The sequence below is a fragment of the Littorina saxatilis genome, linkage group LG7 (assembly GCF_037325665.1).
Source record: "Littorina saxatilis isolate snail1 linkage group LG7, US_GU_Lsax_2.0, whole genome shotgun sequence".
Lineage (NCBI taxonomy): Eukaryota > Metazoa > Mollusca > Gastropoda > Littorinimorpha > Littorinidae > Littorina > Littorina saxatilis.
This window is the reverse complement of record NC_090251.1, coordinates 39,749,317-39,770,750: the sequence shown is the minus strand read 5'-3', so window position 1 is coordinate 39,770,750 and position 21,434 is coordinate 39,749,317. Positions and strand designations below refer to the sequence as shown.

The 21,434-nt window shown below is 39.7% G+C and overlaps 1 protein-coding gene and 1 non-coding gene across 3 annotated transcripts in view; one reads left to right on the top strand and one right to left on the bottom strand.

Annotated features, from left to right (window-relative positions):
* LOC138971440 (palmitoyltransferase ZDHHC17-like) overlaps nucleotides 1-18,338 on the bottom strand; it is a 31,579-nt gene extending 13,241 nt beyond the window's left edge. For both annotated transcript variants that reach the window (XM_070344171.1, XM_070344172.1), the window contains exons 1-8: nucleotides 18,279-18,338; nucleotides 14,490-14,719; nucleotides 14,035-14,112; nucleotides 12,798-12,868; nucleotides 4,609-4,747; nucleotides 2,702-2,864; nucleotides 1,061-1,186; nucleotides 520-659 (exon numbers count right to left, since the gene is read on the bottom strand). In XM_070344171.1, the coding sequence (XP_070200272.1) occupies nucleotides 520-659; nucleotides 1,061-1,186; nucleotides 2,702-2,864; nucleotides 4,609-4,747; nucleotides 12,798-12,868; nucleotides 14,035-14,112; nucleotides 14,490-14,719; nucleotides 18,279-18,329 (998 nt within the window). In that variant the 5' untranslated portion in view covers nucleotides 18,330-18,338. The remainder of the gene's footprint in view (nucleotides 1-519; nucleotides 660-1,060; nucleotides 1,187-2,701; nucleotides 2,865-4,608; nucleotides 4,748-12,797; nucleotides 12,869-14,034; nucleotides 14,113-14,489; nucleotides 14,720-18,278) is intronic.
* Nucleotides 18,339-18,735: 397 nt separating this feature from the next.
* On the top strand, nucleotides 18,736-18,808 carry Trnar-ucg (transfer RNA arginine (anticodon UCG)). The gene has a single exon. It is a non-coding gene; the product is annotated as a tRNA-Arg (tRNA).
* Nucleotides 18,809-21,434: the final 2,626 nt, after the last annotated feature.

Sequence of the window (21,434 nt, the reverse complement as noted above, 5' to 3'; positions counted from 1 at the left end):
CTGATCACAAGACTAATAGCCAGCTTGCAATTATAGTACAAAATAGGATACATACATGTCTCAACATATAACAGGATCAAAGTATGTCTAAACAATCATCAAATTGTCTTTATGGCAGAATGAACAATTTCACACTTACTAGCTGTTTTTAAACAACATTTGGAACTTAATTAAACTTAATATTTACAAGGCCAGGGCATAATCAACATTGAATTGCCTTTTTCATCTGTACATTGTAGAGAATCTTAAAATCAAAACCGAACTCCAGATGCTCGGTAAATGACCTAAACCAGTGACATCAACAACTACAAACTTTTCGGAAAACAACAGGCATACAACATGAAAAATGTCACATGAGAAATAGATCAGCAGAGAAAGACAAGACACACAGATACAGACATAGACAGACTGACATACAGACGAAGAGGCAGCATAAAACTGATGACGTCACACTGAAGCCCAAATCACAAGTCCAAGATGTCAAATATGAGTGCATTACGAAATAGATAATCTCCTTACCTGGCAGTGACTCTCCAGATAAAGATGGAAGGGGCAACAAGCAGCAGCTTGACAGTGTAGGATGCCTCCATCTCAGGGATCCAGCCGATGGCAAACAGAGCCAGGAATGGGAAGATGTAGCCCACATACTTGCGCACTTTCTGCAAATCAAACATATAATCGCCAAATGTGTGTTTGTCTACCAGCTGCAATACCTTTTTCTTTTCTCATCAGTAATGGTTGAAAACTTTACGAGCACACATTAGCAACATTCTGGATGCTTTGTGAAAAATAACTTAAAGATTCAACATCAACCAGCCTAAGCACAGAAGCAAAAGTTCTTGTTAAGCAGGGAAAATCATTAAATGAAATAAAGAGCTCTAAACTGAGAATAGGCATTTGGATTGAAACTCTGGTCTGCTCCTCAGCTTCTAAACCTCATTTGGTTTCCGACTTTGCTCAAAGGAAAAGCCTCACAATCTTCATTTACCTTCCTTGTGGTAAAGCCCACAACCACTGTATGCAAGACTTACTTTTCATGTCAACACAGTTCTCAGCCTACCTTGTTGGTGGTAAAGCTCTGCATGGGATGCTTGATGTCCAGTCCCTGCTCGTAGCGCACCAGACGCAGTCTCCGGGCCAGCTCTGTGTTCTGTGTGCTCATCGCTACTTCCAGTGGAGTCTGACCCTGAAACACGCAATGGCAGTGTTATGAAAACCCTTGCTGTGTGACAGGACAGTTTGTTAAAGACGGGGGCGGGGATATAGCTCAGTTGGTAGCGCGCTGGATTTGTATTCAGTTGGCCGCTGTCAGCGTGAGTTCGATCCCAGGTTCGGCGGAAATTTATTTCAGAGTCAACTTTGTGTGCAGACTCTCTTCGGTGTCCGAACCCTCCCCCCGTGTACACTACATTGGGTGTGCACGTTAAAGATCCCACGATTGACAAAAGGGTCTTTCCTGGCAAAATTGCTTCGGCACAGTTAATAATTGTCTACCTATACCCGTGTGACTTGGAATAATAGGCCGTGAAAGGTAAATATGCGCCGAAATGGCTGCGATCTACTGGCCGCATAAAATTTCATCTCACACGGCATCACTGCAGAGCGCCTAGAACTGTACCCACGGAATATGCGCGATATAAGCGTCATTGATTGATTGATTGATTGATTGAAAGACATTGCCTTTTTGGCTCACGTAAGTGTAGCCTATGCGATCGTAACTTTGTCTGTCTGTGCGTGCGTGCGTATGTGCGTGCGTGTGTATGTCTGTGGTAGAAACTCTAACATTTGAAGACGTCACATTACATTGACGTCACATTATGACGTAAGAGGGTTAGACGTCACGCGAAGGAAGTACTGAAAGTCTCGGTCATTATTATTTTGAGCGGGCCGAGACTAGTTGGCAGTCGTTTCCCTGTAAGTAGGCTACATGCAGACAGACAGATCTAGATCTAGTGTCTCGCTTTCTTGCACAGTTTCACCTGTGCTCTTTCTGTGTCTGTGTGTGTGTGTGTGTGTGTGTGTGTGTGTGTGTGTGTGTGTGTGTGTGTGTGTGTGTGTGTGTGTGTGTGTGTGTGTGTGTGTGTGTGTGTGTGTGTGTGTTACTGTTTGTCGATTTCTTACGTGAGCCTTGATGGCTTCGCCTCTTGTTTTTCTCCTGTTATGGTGATATACAGTCGAACCTGCCCTGGCAACCGCCTCTTGGTAATAACAACCTGCCCATTAAGATCTCTCCAAAGGATTCCAGACAATTTTGTTGTTCTATATAATTCATTTGTTCATAATGACCACCAGTCATCAGGGCCGCTTTCAGTTGATGCCCTGGGTGTTCATTCTAGATAGGCTCCACTTTATAAATAATATATGCCAGCCATTGCATCAACCATAAACAAACTGCTGGGTAACAGGCCTTAATTTACGCGGTAGGCTTTTTTTCTGTAAATTGATGCTGCAGATCACCTAGCTCTGATACTGCATTTGTGATTCACTCCAAATGTCACTGAGTGAATATCTAATTTGGCTCACATATTGGTACACAGTTATTTGACAACAGAGCAAGACAGCCAGTGAGTTATCCGCTTCTCAACCTCAACCCCCTGAATCATAACCTCTCCAAGAGTAAACATTGCAAACTTATCAGCGGAAATAAAAGGGAAAAAAATGAACAACAAAAAAAGACAAACAACATTGGAAAACACAGTACCTTGCCGTTCAGAACATTGAGGTCAGCACCAGCTTTGAGCAGTAACTTGACACAGACGTGGTTGCCGGTCTGACATGCCCAGTGCAGAGATGTGTTGCCATGGAATTTGTCTGCTTTGTTCACAGATGCTCCAAAAGTCAGCAAGAGACGGACTGGGTCAAATCTGGCGAGGAGAAAAAGTCATGTAAATGTGGGCACAATGCTGAGTTTTAAAAGGGAATTTGCTTATATTTGGTATGCAGTATAAAACAATATTGCTATTTCATATGTTACGTGGATTTCCATTGGTCAATTGGGCAAAACTGAGCTCATTGTAAAAGTGATATCGACGACATTTCCGTCGATATCAGTTTTGATATCGACGACCTCTTTATTGCTTCCCCACTTCAAAAACAAAAACACCTAAATTTAAAAACAAACAAATATATATGAAAATGTAATGATCCCAGAATTTAGTTGAGCAAGTGACTAAAGACTTTTTCAAAGAAAAGACATTTTTAAATACTGAAAAGTACAAGAAAAGAGTGAATGAACAAAAAGAAATAATAATCAGAGGGAGGGATATGGAACAGCCAAAACTGAGACAAATACTTTTGTAATTTCTTTACAGTAAATACAAAATGTCCAGAGAATTAGCAATATATCTAACATTGACTGACTGTGTGACGATATCTTCTGCTATTGGTCTGTTTCGACAGTGATATCAAAATCTCGACCTCCGGTCTCGATTTTGATATCACTGTCTCAACAGACCATAGCAGAAGATATCATCACACAGTCTGTCAATATTGGGTAGAACATAAAGGTTGTCAATCAATACATATCAAATACATGATGTACATAATGTGACAGCCCAATGCAAACAGATTATCTTTGAAATATCTTCTACTAATAAAAAGAAAAGTAACAAAAGTAGACATAATACTTTCTTAACCTTTACCATGTTAGTCATGACTAGCACTGACACTTTTGAAAGGCTGTCTCATTCTAAACGTTATTGTTACTTCCCCTCAATCAAGCTCTCATAATATAAAGTTTCAAAAATAAACTTTGATTTAATTAATATACTTACCAACTCACATAGATAGCAATAACTTTGTTTGGTTGCTAAGACATTGAAGCACTCTTACATGGTAACATGGGGAGATAACTCTAAAACAAGAAGAGCAAACGCTCGATCGAGTCACTTTCGCAGTTCTGAATATTATATGAGGCATCAGATGGACAGGAAGAAATTGCTATTCACAACACAATGAGTCACGTTCACATAAAATTTGAGCCCGGTCACTTTTATAGTTTCCGAGAAAAGCCCAACGTTAAGTTGTGTGTTGCCGAACAGAAAAGGCTAGTTATCTCCCTTGTTTTTCTGATAACGTTCGTAAAAGGCTACAGATGTAAATACTTTGATGTAAAGAATAATCCTACAAAGTTTCAATCACATCCGATGAACTTTGTCAAAGATATAAAATGTCTAATTTTTCCTTTGACGCTGACCTGTGACCTTGAAAAAGGTCAAAGGTCAACGAAACCATCGTTAAAGTGTAGAGGTCATTGGAGGTCACGACTAAACAAAATATGAGCCCGATCGCTTTGATAGTTTCCGAGAAAAGTCCAACGTTAAGGTGGTGTCTACGGCCGGCCGGCCGGCCGGCCGGACAGACTAACACTGACCGATTACATAGAGTCACTTTTTCTCAAGTGACTCAAAAACCACATGCCATATAAGGCATGGTCCGTAGTGGTTGGTGTACTGCGCATGCGCAGGATGTATACCAGTGACACTCATTCCTTTTCATTCAACCCACGTTGCATGACGTGTTTTGAGGAGCTCAGGCTTCAATGTCTTAGCAACCAAACAAAGTTATTGCTATCTATGTGAGTTGGGTAAGAATATGTAATTTAATCACCCAAAGACTCGGTATGAGGACCACATGAGGGCGGTCATTCCCGTTCTATCCGGCAAGTCGACATCCTGACCCTTGGCAATGAGATAGGCAACTATTGCTGTGTGACCAAACTGAGCGGCAAGATGAATGCAGCTGTAACCTGAGAGAAATATTGCAAATCCACACATAAATTACCACCCTTGACAAACAGACCTAGACCCTAAACTATGCAAAAGGAATCATATGGCTTAATTCATCCGAGTAATCTGACTGACGTTAAATAAATTATGATATGATCACAGCTAACTGTTAGTGTTACAGCTTCGTTCCCTGAAGACTGCACCCTGAAGTTAAAGTTGTACCAGTTTGTATGCAGGCATACGATTTAAAACATACAAATAGTATTATTAGTATTACCGTACTACGGTGGAACCCCCCTTTTAAGACCACCAATTTCAGACTTTCTACCATTCTGATTCAAGACCTTGCTTTTTCAGATTTTCTGTTCATAACCTCTGTAAATTCAACCCCATTTTCAGGCATGGGAATTGAAAGAAGTAACAAGAAGGGCAAAGCCCATACGACTCACATGCTTGACCTCGACCTTTAGGGTAACTAAACCTAGCAATGACATCATACACTAAGAACTGCTTTACACATTTTTCCCATCCAAGGTCATGCAACACAAAGCTGTTAATTCAAGACATAGGAAGTACAATGGTGCTTATTGGCTCTTTCTACCATGAGATATGGTCACTTTTAGTGGTTCACTACCTTATTTTGGTCACATTTCATAAGGGTCAAAGTGACCTTGACCTTGATCATATGTGACCAAATGTGTCTCATGATGAAAGCATAACATGTGCCCCACATAATTTTTAAGTTTGAAACAGTTATCTTCCATAGTTCAGGGTCAAGGTCACTTCAAAATATGTATACAATCCAACTTTGAAGAGCTCCTGTGACCTTGACCTTGAAGCAAGGTAAACCAAACTGGTATCAAAAGATGGGGCTTACTTTGCCCTATCTATATATATATACGACTTGTGTCTGTCTGTGTGTGTGTCTGTGTGTCTGTGTATCTGTGTATTTGTGTATTCGCCATGCACGGCCAAAGTTCTCGATGGATCTGCTTCAAATTTGGTGGGCTTATTCAGAGAGACCCCGGACACAACCTCATCGATGAGATATTTCAACACGTGCTCTCAGCGCGCAGCGCTGAACCGATTTTGGTTCCACCTCAGCTATTTTGGTTCCACCTCAGCTACCCGGGCCCCCATACCGACACACCATAGCCGCTACACCACATCACAACGCCAAAGTTCTCGGTGGATCTTTTTCAAATTTGGACACCGTATTCAGCTACACCCCGGACACAATATCATCGATGAGATATTTCAACACGTGCTCTCAGCGCGCAGCGCTGAACTGATTTTGGTTTTTGTGTTCATTTCACCATTATAAGTAACTCTTCCTTATCTTCTCCAGTGTTTGGCGTTTATCTCCCTTCCTTCGTGTGGCTTTCCCGTTCAGTTGTAAGTTACTATTACTATTTTTAGAATGTCACTGCGCTGTCCACTGCGCTGTCCACAACGCTTCCCTTGCACCCGTAAGTTGTTCTTACTGTCAAAGTGAAAAGGTCGAATCAATTTATAGCCACGCGAAAAATACACTCTCACCTATCTCTATATATTTATAGATACAGATATGCATATATATATATATACGGCTTCTCTGTGTGTGTTTGTGTGTGTGTGTGTGGGCAAAAACCTGTGTATTGTAGAGTTCTGTTTGTGATGTGGTCTAGCGGCTTTTGTCTGTCTGTATGTTCTGGCATGTGAGAAGCCACAGCAGATAATATAGGGCTAAGAAATAAGCTCTAAAATTCTCAATCCCGTTTGACAGGACTTCGCCTTCAAAGGTGATTGTGGTGAACCGCCACGCTGTCTGTCTCTGTCTCGCGCCGTTCACCCCAAATTCCCGTTTCTGAGTAACTATTTTTAGAATGTCACTGCGCTGTCCAGAATGCTTCCCTTGCACCCGTAAGTTGTTCTTACTGTCAAAGTGAAAAGGTCGAATCAATTTATAGCCACGCGAAAAATACACTGTCACCTATCTCTATATATTTATAGATATAGATATACATATATGGCCTTGGCTCAGAAATGGCGTCGAACTCCACTTTCCCCCCACTCGGGTTATTCATGGCCTAATTTCTGTGAACAGAGCCACAGAAGGACAACGGAAAGAGATTTCTTGGATCTAAGACATGTTTACCTTTCCGTTTTCACTTCAAGTCGATAGCCGATGTTGTTCTTTTGGTCGCTGTGACGCAATTTGTGCTAACTATCGGCCGAGTTTTCTCGATTTGTTTGTGACATTTTACAGTGGGTCTAATTGGATTAATTTATTGCGATAGTGTTCGAGGACATAACATAGAAAATGAAGTTTTCCTGTTCTGCAAAGGCTGATGAAATCATAGAGTATCTTTCGGGCAGAAACGGTCAATGCATCGCCGAGTATTTTCCGGAAACAAACGAAGTGATGTTCATCACGTATTGTCGTAAGGAAACACGCGGATGAATCGTTCACTACAATGAGTTATCAAAAAATACAATCGCCGGTGTTCACTCAAATATTTGATGAGACTAGACCCGAGTATTATTTGCTGGATCAAAATTCATGGTTTACGTTGTAGTTTGTACAGAAAATGGCTTCATAGGTGAAATGTGTCAATTTGCTGTAAGATGCATCGTGATGAACTACATTTTTGATCGGACTAATATTTTATCGGAAAGGTGTGAGCGGTCACATTCCATTGTTTTAGGCGCGAAATCAACAAAGGGTGAAGCGTCATTGTGAATGAAGTCGTCATGGACGAAGAACATGGAGAACGTGAAGGTAAATGTTTTGCTGTAATGTTATCTAGCGTGATGAACTGCGTGGCTATGAATAAATGTTTGTAGTTTGTTAATTTGTCACAATGCAACGATGTTTGTTTTTCTGTATTGTTTAGCAAGTACTTGTGCGTAGTTTCCGATCTTGAGACAATTTTCAATTCGATTCCTACATGTAAAAAAAAAAAAAAATGTGTATCGATCTTTTGTAAAGTGATGAACTTACATTTTATAGAAACAATTTAATGAAAGACTGGAGAAATAATCATAACTGGCATGATTTCACCAATAATTTGAAAAAAATAAAACCGTCAGCATGTTGTTATTTTGATAGACAAATGCAATGCCTAATGTCGACGTAGTTCATCACTTTTCAACAAATAAATTACACTGATCTAAAAGTTAGCGATTTTTGTTGTTATTTTAGAAATCAGTCATGAAAAAAATGCCTTAATCTAATTGTTTACCACGGATCTTCATATAGTTTTGATAAAATCAAACTTATCTCGTAGAATTACTTAATTGGCGTAGTTCATAACCTTACAGCAAGCAGCTATTGCCAAATGTGTGTAAAGTGATGAACAAAGGTAACTTTTTTTTCCTTTGTCATTGATTGGAATTTTTTAAACAGTTACCTTTTACTTGTGTCAAGTTCAAAATCTGGGATGTTCAACTAATTACAAAATGTCTTCAAGTCACATGAGCATGCACAGTTCATCATCTTACATCAGATCTCTGCAATCTGATTTGTGTAAAGTTATGAACAAACACCAAAGTTTTCTCTATCTCACATTATTTTTTTGAACATATCATATTTGGAGTATTTTTAATCTTAAGTCATATATATTCTTCCATTTTCACTTATTTTGCTTATGTTCTGTCACCAAAGTGGTTTGCGGGTCTCATTATGTGTTCATCTTGTGATGTAAGGTGATGAACATTTTTCTTATTGGCGTCACTAAATCTTACTATGCTCGGTTTTTTCCTCCAATGTTCTATATTTTATGTCTGCCACCTAATGTAACTTGTTTAATGACATGTTAAATGAATTATGCAGACAGGACAGTCATTTATGTTCAATTTTTTGACAAGTTTGCTGTAATGTGATGAACATCTCCAGTTTTCATGTGATAACTTTTGAGTGCTTCAAGTTACAAGTTTTTTTTTGCCATTGATGTTACCCTCCTTTGATGTGTGTGTTCTGGATATGTGTATTGTGTTCTAGCTCTGTTCCGTTTGGATACTAATATGTGAAATGTGACTTTGTCACGCTGTAAAGTGATGAACAGAAAAGATGGATGAGTAATTTATGTAATTGTTTCTTGTTCACGAACTTGAATTCTGTCTCGTTGATGATAACATGATAATTTATGTCACTTGACATGATGTTTCAGATGACTTTCTAGATAACGTGCGACCTAAGTTTGATTTTCTAATTTTTGTACTGAATAGAAACTTGCTGTTCATACAATTCAACATTTCATTGCTTTAAAAGTAAATATTTGCTTGCATTATCACTCTGAAATCTGCTACAGATGCTAATTGGTACATGAATGTGATTCCATGTATATTAACTGATAATTCTGTAAGTTTTTGCTATTTTTAACTGAGGCCCTCACATTGTTGTAAGGTGATGAACTGTCCTGCTGTTTATTTTTGTCGGGAACGTAATTCCAATTACTTTATTTTGAATTTTGTACATATTTATCCTTTTGGCTTCCTTTGTCAATTTACAACTGAAATTTGTAAGCTGTTTATTCAGGTTTCCTTTTAATTGGCATGTTTATTTTGTGACATGATGTAAGTGTGATGAACAGCATGTACGCACATTTTTGTCCACTGTTAACACAATAAATGTCCGATTTCTTCCAGACTTGTTGGGTTGTCTTTGTCATCTTTTTCTCTTTGAGGTGCAGTTTATAAAAACAACATTTTCTGAAAAACACTTTTTGTCACAGTTTCTAGACACCAATTCTGAGCCAAGGCCATATATATGTCACAGTGGAAATGAGAATCCAGTGAGATTCCGAATCGCACTAGTGGAGATTGGAATTCCAGTTTGCACTAGGGCAAACTAGAATTCTCATCTCCACTGGATATTTGTTAGTGAAGATTGGAATTCCAGTTTGCCCTAGTGCAAACGGGAATCCAGTTTCAGTGGAGATGGGAATTCCAGTTTTCACTAGGGGAAATAGGAATTGGGGGAAATAATGTGTTCAAAAGTTTATAATTGTTGTTAAAACCATTTCATCTTGAGTCACTCATGACTTTAAGGCTTACTCATTTCAGGTATTGAAATGCAGACATAATTTTTTTTTTATTGAATTTATATAATCGAACAACACGGAGGAATTGCGCACAATAAGGTTTTATCAATATCATTAAATCATATCACAAAGTTAAAAGTTTATAAAAGATGAAGCATGAAAGGTAGGCCTGGGCGTTATTGACCTAGAATTTTGTATGCCTTCACACACACTCCCACACATATGCATGCACTCACGCACACACACAAACATTTTTTTTTGCTTTTTCTCATTTCACTGGAAATCCATCAACAGTTCTTGCAAAATGTGCTTTCTGGGTGACATTTTGTACAGCAGTCTATGTTTGCTTTTCGGCAATTGCACCGTTTCGTTAGACAGTTGCCCTTGCATTTGCAGACTGTTCTCGAAGAGCAAGCGACAGACTTGGTGCTCCATCTCGTAGAAGACCGTGATGCTTGTATCAGAGTTATTTCTTTTAAATTGCTTGGTTCAACACTGTTAAGTTCCAGAAACTCTACAGAGCGCATGTCCACAAGTTCAACACCATCGAACCAGTTTACAACACAGAATACATATTAAGAACAGAAGCGGCATTCACGTCTTCGGGATGTTCCGTGATTTTCCGGAAAACCTCGGGCCGCCATTTTCTTATGTTTGCACGGAGGCTTGTAAAAATGTCGCTCTCCAGAGAGAAGTGTCCGAGAGGACGGTATATAGAGAATACTACATGGCTTGCTGTGTCGTACCAGATTTACACGAGTTTTTTTTTTTAACATTTAGTCAAGTTTTGACTAAATGTTTTAACATAGAGGGGGAATCGAGACGAGGGTCGTGGTGTATGTGCGTGTGTGTGTGTGTCTGTCTGTGTGTGTAGAGCGATTCAGACTAAACTACTGGACCGATCTGTATGAAATTTTACATGAGAGTTCATGGGTATGATATCCCCGGATGTTTTTTTTATTTTTTTTTTATAAATGTCTTTGATGACGTCATATCCGGCTTTTTGTAAAAGTTGAGGCGGCACTGTCACACCCTCATTTTTCAATTAAATTGATTGAAATTTTGGCCAAGCAATCTTCGGCAAAGCCCGGACTACGGTATTGCATTTCAGCTTGGTGGCTTAAAAATTGATTAATGACTTTGGTCATTAAAAATCTGCAAATTGTAAAAAAAATATTGTTTTTATAAAATGATCCAAATTTACGTTCATCTTATTCTTCATCATTTTCTGATTCCAAAAGCATATAAATATGCTATATTTGGATTAAAAACAAGCCCTGAAAATTAAATATATAAAAAATATCATCAAAATTAAATTTTCGAAATCAATTTAAAAACACTTTCATCTTATTCCTTGTCGGTTCCTGATTCCAAAAACATATAGATATGATATGTTTGTATTGAAAACACGCTCAGAAAGTTAAAACGAAGAGAGGTACAGAAAAGCGTGCTATCCTTCTCAGCGCAACTACTACCCCGCTCTTCTTGTCAATTTCACTGCCTTTGCCATGAGCGGTGGACTGACGATGCTACGAGTATACGGTCTTGCTGCGTTGCATTGCGTTCAGTTTCATTCTGTGAGTTCGACAGCTACTTGACTAAATGTTGTATTTTCGCCTCACGCGACTTGTTGTACCTGCTTTTGATACCGGGAAGCTTGTCTCTTATTGTGCGCAATTACTCTGTGTTGTTCGATTATATCAATTCAATAATATTTATTTTTATTTCTGCAGTTCAATACCTGCAATGAGTAAGCCTTTTGAATTCATGAAATGGTTTTAACAAAAATTTTAAACCTTTGAAAACATTATTTCCCCCAATTCCTATTTCCCCTAGTGAAAACTGGAATTCCCATCTCCACTGAAACTGGATTCCCGTTTGCACTAGGGCAAACTGGAATTCCAATCTCCACTAACAAATATCCAGTGGAGATGAGAATTCTAGTTTGCCCTAGTGCAAACTGGAATTCCAATCTCCACTAGTGCGATTCGGAATCTCACTGGATTCTCATTTCCACTGTGACATATATACGGCTTCTGTGTGTGTGTTTGTGTGTGTGTGTGTGGGCAAAAACCTGTGTATTGTAGAGTTCTGTTTGTGATGGGGTCTAGCGGCTTTTGTCTGTCTGTATGTTCTGGCATTTGAGAAGCCACAACAGATAATATAGGGCTAAGAAATAAGCTCTAAAATTCTCAATCCCGTTTGACAGGACTTCGCCTGCAGAGGTGATTGTGATGAACCGCCACGCTGTCTGTCTCTGTCTCGCCTCTAGTATATCATATGTAGGTGAGGTATTCAATCTCAAAAACTTCAGAGAAAATGTGAAAAATGTGAAAAATAGCTGTTTTTTAGGCAACATTTATGGCCCCTGCGACCTTGACCTTGAAGCAAGGTCAAGATGCTATGTATATTTTTTGGGGCCTTGTCATCATACACCATCTTGCCAAATTTGGTACTGATAGACTGAATAGTGTCCAAGAAATATCCAACGTTAAAGTTTTCCGGACGGACGGGTGAGTACATAGACTCACTTTTGCTTCGCATGCGAGTCAAAAAAGGCTGAAAATCTGTAAGTAATAGCTAAGTCAACGGCGCGAATTGCCTTGCCGTACTAGGGGGGTCCGGGGGCATGCCCCCCCCCCCCCCCCCCCGAAATTGTTTCTCTCCTAAGAACCCAAATGGTGCAATTTGGTGTCATCTGAGCTCCAAGTTTGCCATTAAAGTCAGTTTTTAGAACCTTTATTGCCTCCCCCATTTATTTTTTCGGCGGACACTTTTGCTTTTTCGGCGGAACAAAAAAATATTTCGGCAGAAATTTGCCTTTTGGCGGACAATTCCCATGCCTGCATTTTAAGACCCCTCCTTTTTAAGACATGATTTTCACAGATTTGTTCAGGTCTTACAAGGGGTGTTCCACTGTAACACTGTCAATAACTAATGACTAAACTGGAGGTACTGCTGAATGCTCCTTATCAGACACTAGTCACAGACCAACAAGCATAATTTGTTTACACAACATGATATGCTGTCTGCTCGAAAGACTCACCTTCTCCATCTCTGACAGACGGGTCAGCACCATAGGTCATCAGCAACACCACCATGTTCAAGTGACCTTGTCTGTAAAGAAAGTGAAAGCATACGAAAACAGTGAGTCAAGCTAAAGCTACGTTTCCATTAAGTGTCGCGACGACGGCAACGACGAAAAGGCTTGCGGCAGGCACATTTTAGTGTTTTTCTCTATATCTGGCTTGACTTCTGATGATCGGTCAAAAACTCACACAACCAACTATATTTAAAATTATTTATATTGGAGAGAAAATTGAAAAGACGAGAAATGAAATGGAAAACCTGCTTTTATTTCAACAAAATGCTCAAAACGCGGAACTTCTTCTACTTCATTAATGGGCTGAAATTCCCACGTTCACTCTTGTTCTTGCACGAGTGGATTTTTACATGTATGAATGTTTTTACCCCTCCATTCAGGCAGCCATACGCCGATTCCGGGGGAAGCATGCTGGGTATTTTCGTGTTTTTATAACCCACCGAACCCTGACATGGATTAGAGGATATTTTTCATGCGCACTTGGTCTTGTGCTTGCGTGTACACATGAAGGGGGGATAAGGCACTAGCAGGTCTGCACATAAGTTGACCTGGGAGATCGAAAAAATCTCTACACTAACACACCAGGCGGCCGTGGCTGAGATTTGAACTCTAGACCTTCCGATTAGGAGGCCGATGTCTTATCCACTAGGCCACTGCGCCCGTCAAAAAAAGTGGAGTGAACCAGGTGCCTTTGACAACCTGTGAAGGAATTCTTGCTGGACGATGTGGAGTTCCGGTAATGCATGTATGTATGTGACAAAAAAATTGTCGAAAGATTAACACCACGCCCGCTTTGAGCGTGAATGACTTTTCTTTCGCTTCATGCGTCGCGCATATGGAAGCACTCGTTCTTTGTTACTACTGTTGCGATCGGTTTTGCCTCTGCTACCACCACTACATGGAATCATAGCTTAACTTAACAGGCGCAAAACCCTCAGAAAGTCAGTGCCACACTTTGTTATAATCTCTGCAAATGCCACTGTGTGTGTAATGCAAATGTGCAGAAACAAATGATTCACTTAAATGCAGTGAAGAGACACAAAGTCAGAAAAAGATAGACAGAGACAGGGAAGGAGAAACAAAGACAGAGGAAAAATAAAATTCAGGAAGGGACAGAAAAGATATTCCACTGCGTAAGTGTATTAGGTTGGTATGAACTATGATTGATTGGTAAGCTTACCTGGTAGCCCAGTGAAGTGGAGTAGAATTCAGATCCCCACCTACTCGGTCAATCATGGAACCTTTAGAAATGAAGTATCTGCAAATAACGACATTTCTTTTCAATCTTTTGCCAGGATATATATGAAAAGCACAAAATCACCAACAATAAAGTTGTAACACACACTCAATTCGAAAAGTTAGGAAAATATAAAATTCTTCAATCAAAAGGCAAATTAATGGAACGTTACATTATACAAAAGAAAACTGTTTTTAATACAATTCTTGGTTGTTGAACTTTCGCTAACCATTTGAGCTAGTAATGTTATGTAGTCTGGCCATAACTCTTGTCCTTTCGCATACATTTTTTTTTATAATTTTAACCAAAACTCTTCTTAATCTTAGCCTATTGCAACACGAACACTCTAACAAAGTTGAATGCGTATAATTCATAAACAACCCATCACTATGCCTTACTTGACAACGTCAATCCTGTTGTTGATGGATGCCCAATGAAGCAGGCTGACATTTTCCTTGTCCATCGTGTTAACATCAAACCCGGCCTCAACAAGCTCCCTGACGCGTGGAAATACGCCATACTGCGTTGCCCGCACAATGTCAAAGTTCTTGTAGTCATCTTGGGTTGGTGCTACTTCTGGTGGTGGCGCTGATACTGGCTGTTCACTTGTAGGCTCTGTTTCATTTTCCTGATGATGACCCGAGATGAAGAAAATGTCAAGTGCAGTGTTACTGTTAGTGTCAGGCCAGACCTGTACTGTGTACACATGACATTGATAGTAGTAATGATACTGATAGTGAGATCTATGTAAATGCTGAATAAGACTGCTTAATAGTCAAAGTATATATATATAAAATACAAGGCTAACCATTCATTATAAGTTGGTCATGACCCTCCTGTATTGCAGCAACATTAAAGGCACAGTAAGCCTCCCGTAAACCATCACAGATACTGTCAGGCTTTTACACACAGTACAAACACCTGTTCATTTAAACACACACCGCTTGAGAACATCCTAGGTGCCCTCCGTAAAGAGCGAGCAATTTTCAAAAAAATTATTTTTGCGTGGTTTATCTTACCCCTGTCATTGTGAACCCGTGTGATCCAGTTTCCTTTTTTCACAATGTAGTCGTCAGTTAGTAATTATGAATGCGACTCGATGTGAGCTTATCTGCAATAGCACGTTATTAATTATGTACCTCTAATTATGCACGAAACAAACGGCTGTGGTTCACAAGAACTCTAGCGATGGCTTTTGACTGTTCAGAGGAACTGATGATAAGCATAAACCGTCGTCTGCTACGAGAACCACGACCTTGCGTGACCCTGCTTCCGAGATTTTCTTTTTTCAAACTTTGAATTGTACTGATCTTGTCTTGATAAAAAAAGAATTCTTTAATGATTTAAGAATGTTTGTGTAACAAGCTGTCAATTTATTATTTAGATTTTAAAAGTTAGGTCTGGCGCCAAAACGCATCACGGTCCGATTGTCTCTGAGACAATCCGCAAAATTAATTCTTTAAAAATTGCTCGCTCTTTACGCAGGGCACCTAGGATGCAGGGGTGTTGCTAGACATTTTCATGTTGTGACATTTGGCCGAAACTGTCAGAAAGCTTTAGGACATCTTGAAAAATGTTCGGCTATTATTTTGGCTCATCCAAAGTCACCACAACATTAAAGCACAAGACTCAAGAGGGGAACACCAATACATACAATCATTGTCTTAGGAACACAGATTACAATTTACAGGGGCGGAGCAGTTAAGCCAGAGGGGTGGGTGGGGTGGTATTACGTACTGGGGTCCAGGGTCCCGTTGGGGCAAAGCCTCCCTGAAGCTGAAGAATTTTAGCTATTTTATAAAAAATGTGTGGCTTATCCTTGATTTTAAACATGATCAATTGGTGTCAGCAGCCACTCATTTCTTTTAACATTAGTATAAATAATGGCAATTTATCTTCATTGATATCTGCTCCCGACATCATATAGTATGGTTAGAAGGGAGACATGTCGCATACTGTGACAATTAAACAATTAACTCTTCCCCCCTGTAGGGGCGACCACCCCCAACCAGGCGCGTTCACAGGTGGCGGATAGTGTGATGGCCTTCAGATATGGAGGTTAGCTGCGAAATAAGCCAGGCTTGCCAGGACGAATAAGCAGTCGCGGACCAACTGGCGGTGCTTCCAACAGGAGGGGGCGGGGTAACAGGTGGCACTGTTACACCCAAGAAATACCCCAGGTGTCCAATGACGGGAGCATCATGCGAACAAGAGCCGCATTTTAAGTTCTAGCCCTGGGGAAGGTCACCTCAGATAAACAAACCAGCCAGCTATGGCCAAATAGCCGGGTAGACTGGACTCGACAGCCCTGTAAAGCCACCAGTCTAGGAGAAGGATCACTCCGATATAAAAACACGCTGAAGCCGGATGAGCTGGGCCATGTATGGCGCATAACGACAGCTCAACGCATCAACGCTCATATGACAGACGAAGAGAAGAAGAGACTCTTCCCCCGGCTATAGAAAAAATTAAAAAAATATTCACAGTCACAGACAGATTTTTTTTTAATTTTTTTTTTTTTGGGGGGGGGGTCCGGAACCCCAGTAACACCCCCCCCCCCCCCCCCTCATCCACCCCTGGGTTATATGTTGCATACTGCAACTGAAACAATCAGCTTTGCTGATTTAAGTACAGTGGAACCCCCCCATTTAAGACTCCCTCCTTTTTAAGACCCTGTTTTCTCAGATTTTCTGTTCACAACCTCTGTAAAATTACCCCCATTTTAAGACTCCCTCCTTTTTAAGACCTGATTTTCTCAGATTTTTGGAGGTCTTAAAAGGGGGGTTCAACAGACACCAGTTCTTTGAAACTTTTTCAAACCTTTAACTTTTAATTTCTTGAAAGTAAAACTCTTCCAATCTTGTGCAAATCTTGACAAGCCTTGGGAAACATGACTAGTAAAACACCAATAAAAGACCGTGTAGGGTGAGCCATTTTGCCTGGAAACCATGATTTGGAGGACGCTTTTCTAAATAAATCCCTGCGCCTTGACTATGTGCGCGATATAAATTGTATAAAATAAAAATAAAAAAATAAATCCCTGCGCTTAGAACTGTACCTATGGAATACGCGCGATATATTGATTTTCATTCTCTGGCTCAGCAGATTTCGATTCGCTGTGACTATCGTCTGCTATGTCGTCTGCTTCGATCGACTCGACAACACTACTACCACTCACACTGTCCACATTTGCGGTGTTACTGTCATTTTGTCCGGAATCACTTACCTTGGCGAAGGGTAGCAAACCTTGGCCAATTTAGTTTTTGTTCTTTTTTGGTTGCGACATGATGCTCAAATCCAAATCGAAAGCACTGACTGACTGATAAACTATCGCGAACCGGCGAACGCAAACGCTGAGAGTGTGGAAACCACTCTGGCATCTATAATTTTCGCCAATGGCTTCCGTTCAAAACATTGATGTTTCGTTTTTGGTATTTGCCAAAGTAAAAAAAAATCGGCGATTGGCCGAAAGGCCGACCCAAACGACACCCCTGGGATGTTCCCGTTTAGTGAGCGTTCAAATGGAAGGGTACACGTTTGTACTGTGTGTAAAAGCTTGACAGTATCTGTGATGGTTTACGGGAGGCTTACTGTGCCTTTAATGTCACTGTTCAACTTCAACTTTCATCTCCTCTTTCTGTCTAGAACTAGAAGCTTATGGGACATACATTCGTGACACTGACACTCTACAAACCTGGCTCATTTCAGACCCTGCGGTTCAAGTAGTTAATGCTGGCAATGGTCAAAGGTGCAAGGCAGGAGTGGGTGTATCCCACGTTAAGTGGGTGCATTGCCGCGATTGCGAAATCCTTGTCTTCAATTCAACTGGCAGAGTAAAATACCCAGGATTTGTTTTTAACTTTCTAAATACTATTCCAAAGTTGTCTTTTAACAATGCTGTGACAAGCCAAAGAAAACACGAGCAACCAGCTTTTGTTGTTGTTCTGCCGGCAGAAGACGTTTTCAAAAGACCGGTAGCTTACGAAGTAAGAGTAGACAGGCTTGGTAAGTTAGTTCTGTTGAGTGTTGGTTATTAGAATACTAATAACTAAGTAAACCGTCAAACATGCAAACTGTTGATGCATTTTCAACAGACTTTCATAAAGTACCTCCAATGTTAGAAATCGGTTCTGTCCAAATACAGGTAGCCTACATTTTCAATCAGAAAGGAAGGATCAAAAAGTTACCTGCAGAAGCAGAGGCTGCATTGGATTGCAGTTTGGGTCGTGTTCCGCCATGTTTGCAAGTGTTATGGATGGCAACAAATCCGGAACGAGTTAAAATGTGTAAATCAGCAAAGAATAACACTAACAATATAAGTACCTTATCAAATGTTTGCAAATGTTTGCATCTTAGAGTAGTAGTTCATCTTAATTTTTTACACGTTTTTTTCGTCTTTTGTTTTCTTTGAATGATTTCTCATGCTGCTGAACTCGGAGAACATGCACTGGGTAGTATAAAAAGTAAGATCGAGTCTTTCGACAAGATAAATGGGGAAAAAAATGGGAAGCCAATAAACAACATACTCTGGTTTTCTCTTGGCCTGTTCTTTTAGTTGGTGTTTTTCACATAGTTTCCTAAAAAAAAACTAAGAGTGGTGTTTTCAAAGAATACTGTACAACAAAATACCTCATTGTAGTCACCGGCCCCGTGGCCTAATGGATAAGGCGTCTGACTTCGAATCAGAAGATTGCGAGTTCGAGTCTCGTCGGGGTCGTACTTTTTTTGTGTGTGTGCAACAACTTTCATAAAGCAGGTACACGTTTAATAATCTGATCTATAATACCATAGTGCCTTCTCTGTCCTTTTTCTTCAACTCCTCCGATTCAGGACACATTGCGTTTTTTTAAAAGCTGGAGCAAAGAACTGCACAGGCTACGATCGATCAATACAGGTTGTAAGTGTTGTCACTCGCCCGTTTATTTCAGTGTTAAAGACTCGGAGTGCACGTCCGGTTTGCGGCCCGACGGTGGAAACTGAGTGAAAAAACTCAGTGTCCATCAAACATAACTTAGGCTAATCAGTTATTGTGACTAAAGTTTGAACACGCACACATTCATGCATGCATGAACGGCTGAAAGCACGCACGCGGGCACGCGGGCACGCACGCACGCACGCACACACACACACACATACACACACACACTCACACACACATACACGCGGCACGCACGCACTGCACGCACGTACGCACGCACACCAACAAACACTGGCACAGTGACACACACTGACACACACACACACAAACACAGCAGTACACACACAAATTATAGTATGTTCCTCCGTCGATAGAAACTGAAATACGATTTAACGATTCCAAAAACATATACATATGTTATATTTGGATTACAAACAAGCTCTAAAAATTAAAAATATGAAAATTATGATTGAAATTAATTTTTCGAAATCGATATAAAAACAATTTCATCTTATTCCTTGTCGGTCCCTGATTCCAAAAACATATAGATATGATATGTTTGGATTAAAAACAAACTCAGTAAGCTAAAAAGAATAGACGTAAGCCTACAGAAAAGCGTGTTATCCTGCTCAGCGCGACAACTACCGCACTATTCTGCATGGCTTGTCGATTTCACTGCCTCTGCCACGAGCGGTGGACAGATGATGCTATAGGGAAAGCCGTTTGGCTCATAACTATTACAGCTGTAATTTAAAATAAATACACCTGTATTTAATAATAAATTCAGCTGTATTAAAAAATAATTACACCTGTATTTAATAATAAATACACCTGTATTTAATAATAAATACACCTGTAATTATTTTCAAATACAGCTGTATTTATCACTAAATACACCTGTATTTTATGATAAATACACCTTTAGTTAATAATAAATACACCTGTATTTAAAAATAAATACACCTGTATCTAATAATAAATATACCTGTATTTAAAAATAAATACACCTGTCATTACATTTAGTCAAGTTTTGACTAAATGTTTTAACGTAGAGGGGGGAATCGAGACGAGGGTCGTGGTGTATGTGTGTGTGTGTGTGTGTGTGTGTGTGTGTGTGTGTGTGTGTGCATGTGTGTCTGTCTGTGTGTGTGTGTGTGTGTAGAGCGATTCAGACTAAACTACTGGGCCGATCTTTATGAAATTTGACATGAGAGTTCCTGGGTATGATATCCCCGGACGTTTTTTTCTTTTTTTCGATAAATACCTTTGATGACGTCATATCCGGGTTTTTTTGTAAAAGTTGAGGCGACACTGTCACACCCTCATTTTTCAATTAAATTGATTGAAATTTTGGCAAAGCAATCTTCGACAAAGGCCGGGGTTTGGTATTGCATTTCAGCTTGGTGGCTTAAAAACTAATGAGTGAGTTTGGTCATTAAAAATCGGAAACTTGTAATTAAAATTATTTTTTTATTAAACGATCCAAAAACAATTTCATCTTATTCTTCGTCATTTTCTGATTCCAAGAACATATACATATGTTATATTTGGATTAAAAACAAGCTCTGAAAATTAAAAATATAAAAATTATGATCAAAATTAAATTTCCGAAATCGTTTTAAAAACTATTTCATCTTATTCCTTGTCGGTTCCTGATTCCAAAAACATATAGATATGATATGTTTGAATTAAAAACACGCTCAGAAAGTTAAAACGAAGAGAGGTACAGTAAAGCGTGCTATGAAGCACAGCGCAATCGCTACCGCGCCAAACAGGCTCGTCACTTTCACTGCCTTTTGCACTAGCGGCGGACTACGTTCAGTTTCATTCTGTGAGTTCCACAGCTTGACTAAATGTAGTAATTTCGCCTTACGCGACTTGTTTATAATAAATACACCTGTACTTAATAAAAAAACACACACCTGTAATTAATAAAAAAAAATACACCTGTAATTAATAATGTATACTTATTGTATACGTTTAAGAAATACAGGTGTATTTATTATTACATACAGGTGTATTTATTTTAAAGTACAGCTGTAATGGTTATGAGCCAAACGGCTTTCCATAGATGCTACGAGTGTACGGTCTTGCGGAAAAAATGCAATGCGTTCAGACTGAGCTTGACTAATGTTGTATGTTCGCATTACGCGACTTGTTTACATTTTCTGTTCATAAGCTCTGTAAATTTACCTCCATATTTAAGACTCCCCGTTTATAAGACCTGATTTTCTCAGATTTATGAAGGTCTTAAAAGGGGGGGGGGGGAGGTTCCATTGTATAGCTTGTATTGTAAAAACGTCAACACGGAGTTAAATATCGTCAGAGAGTTGATGTAAGCTTAGAGCAAAACACCTCCCCTCCAATCAATCAATCAATCAATCAATATGAGGCTTATATCGCGCGTATTGCGTGGGTACAGTTC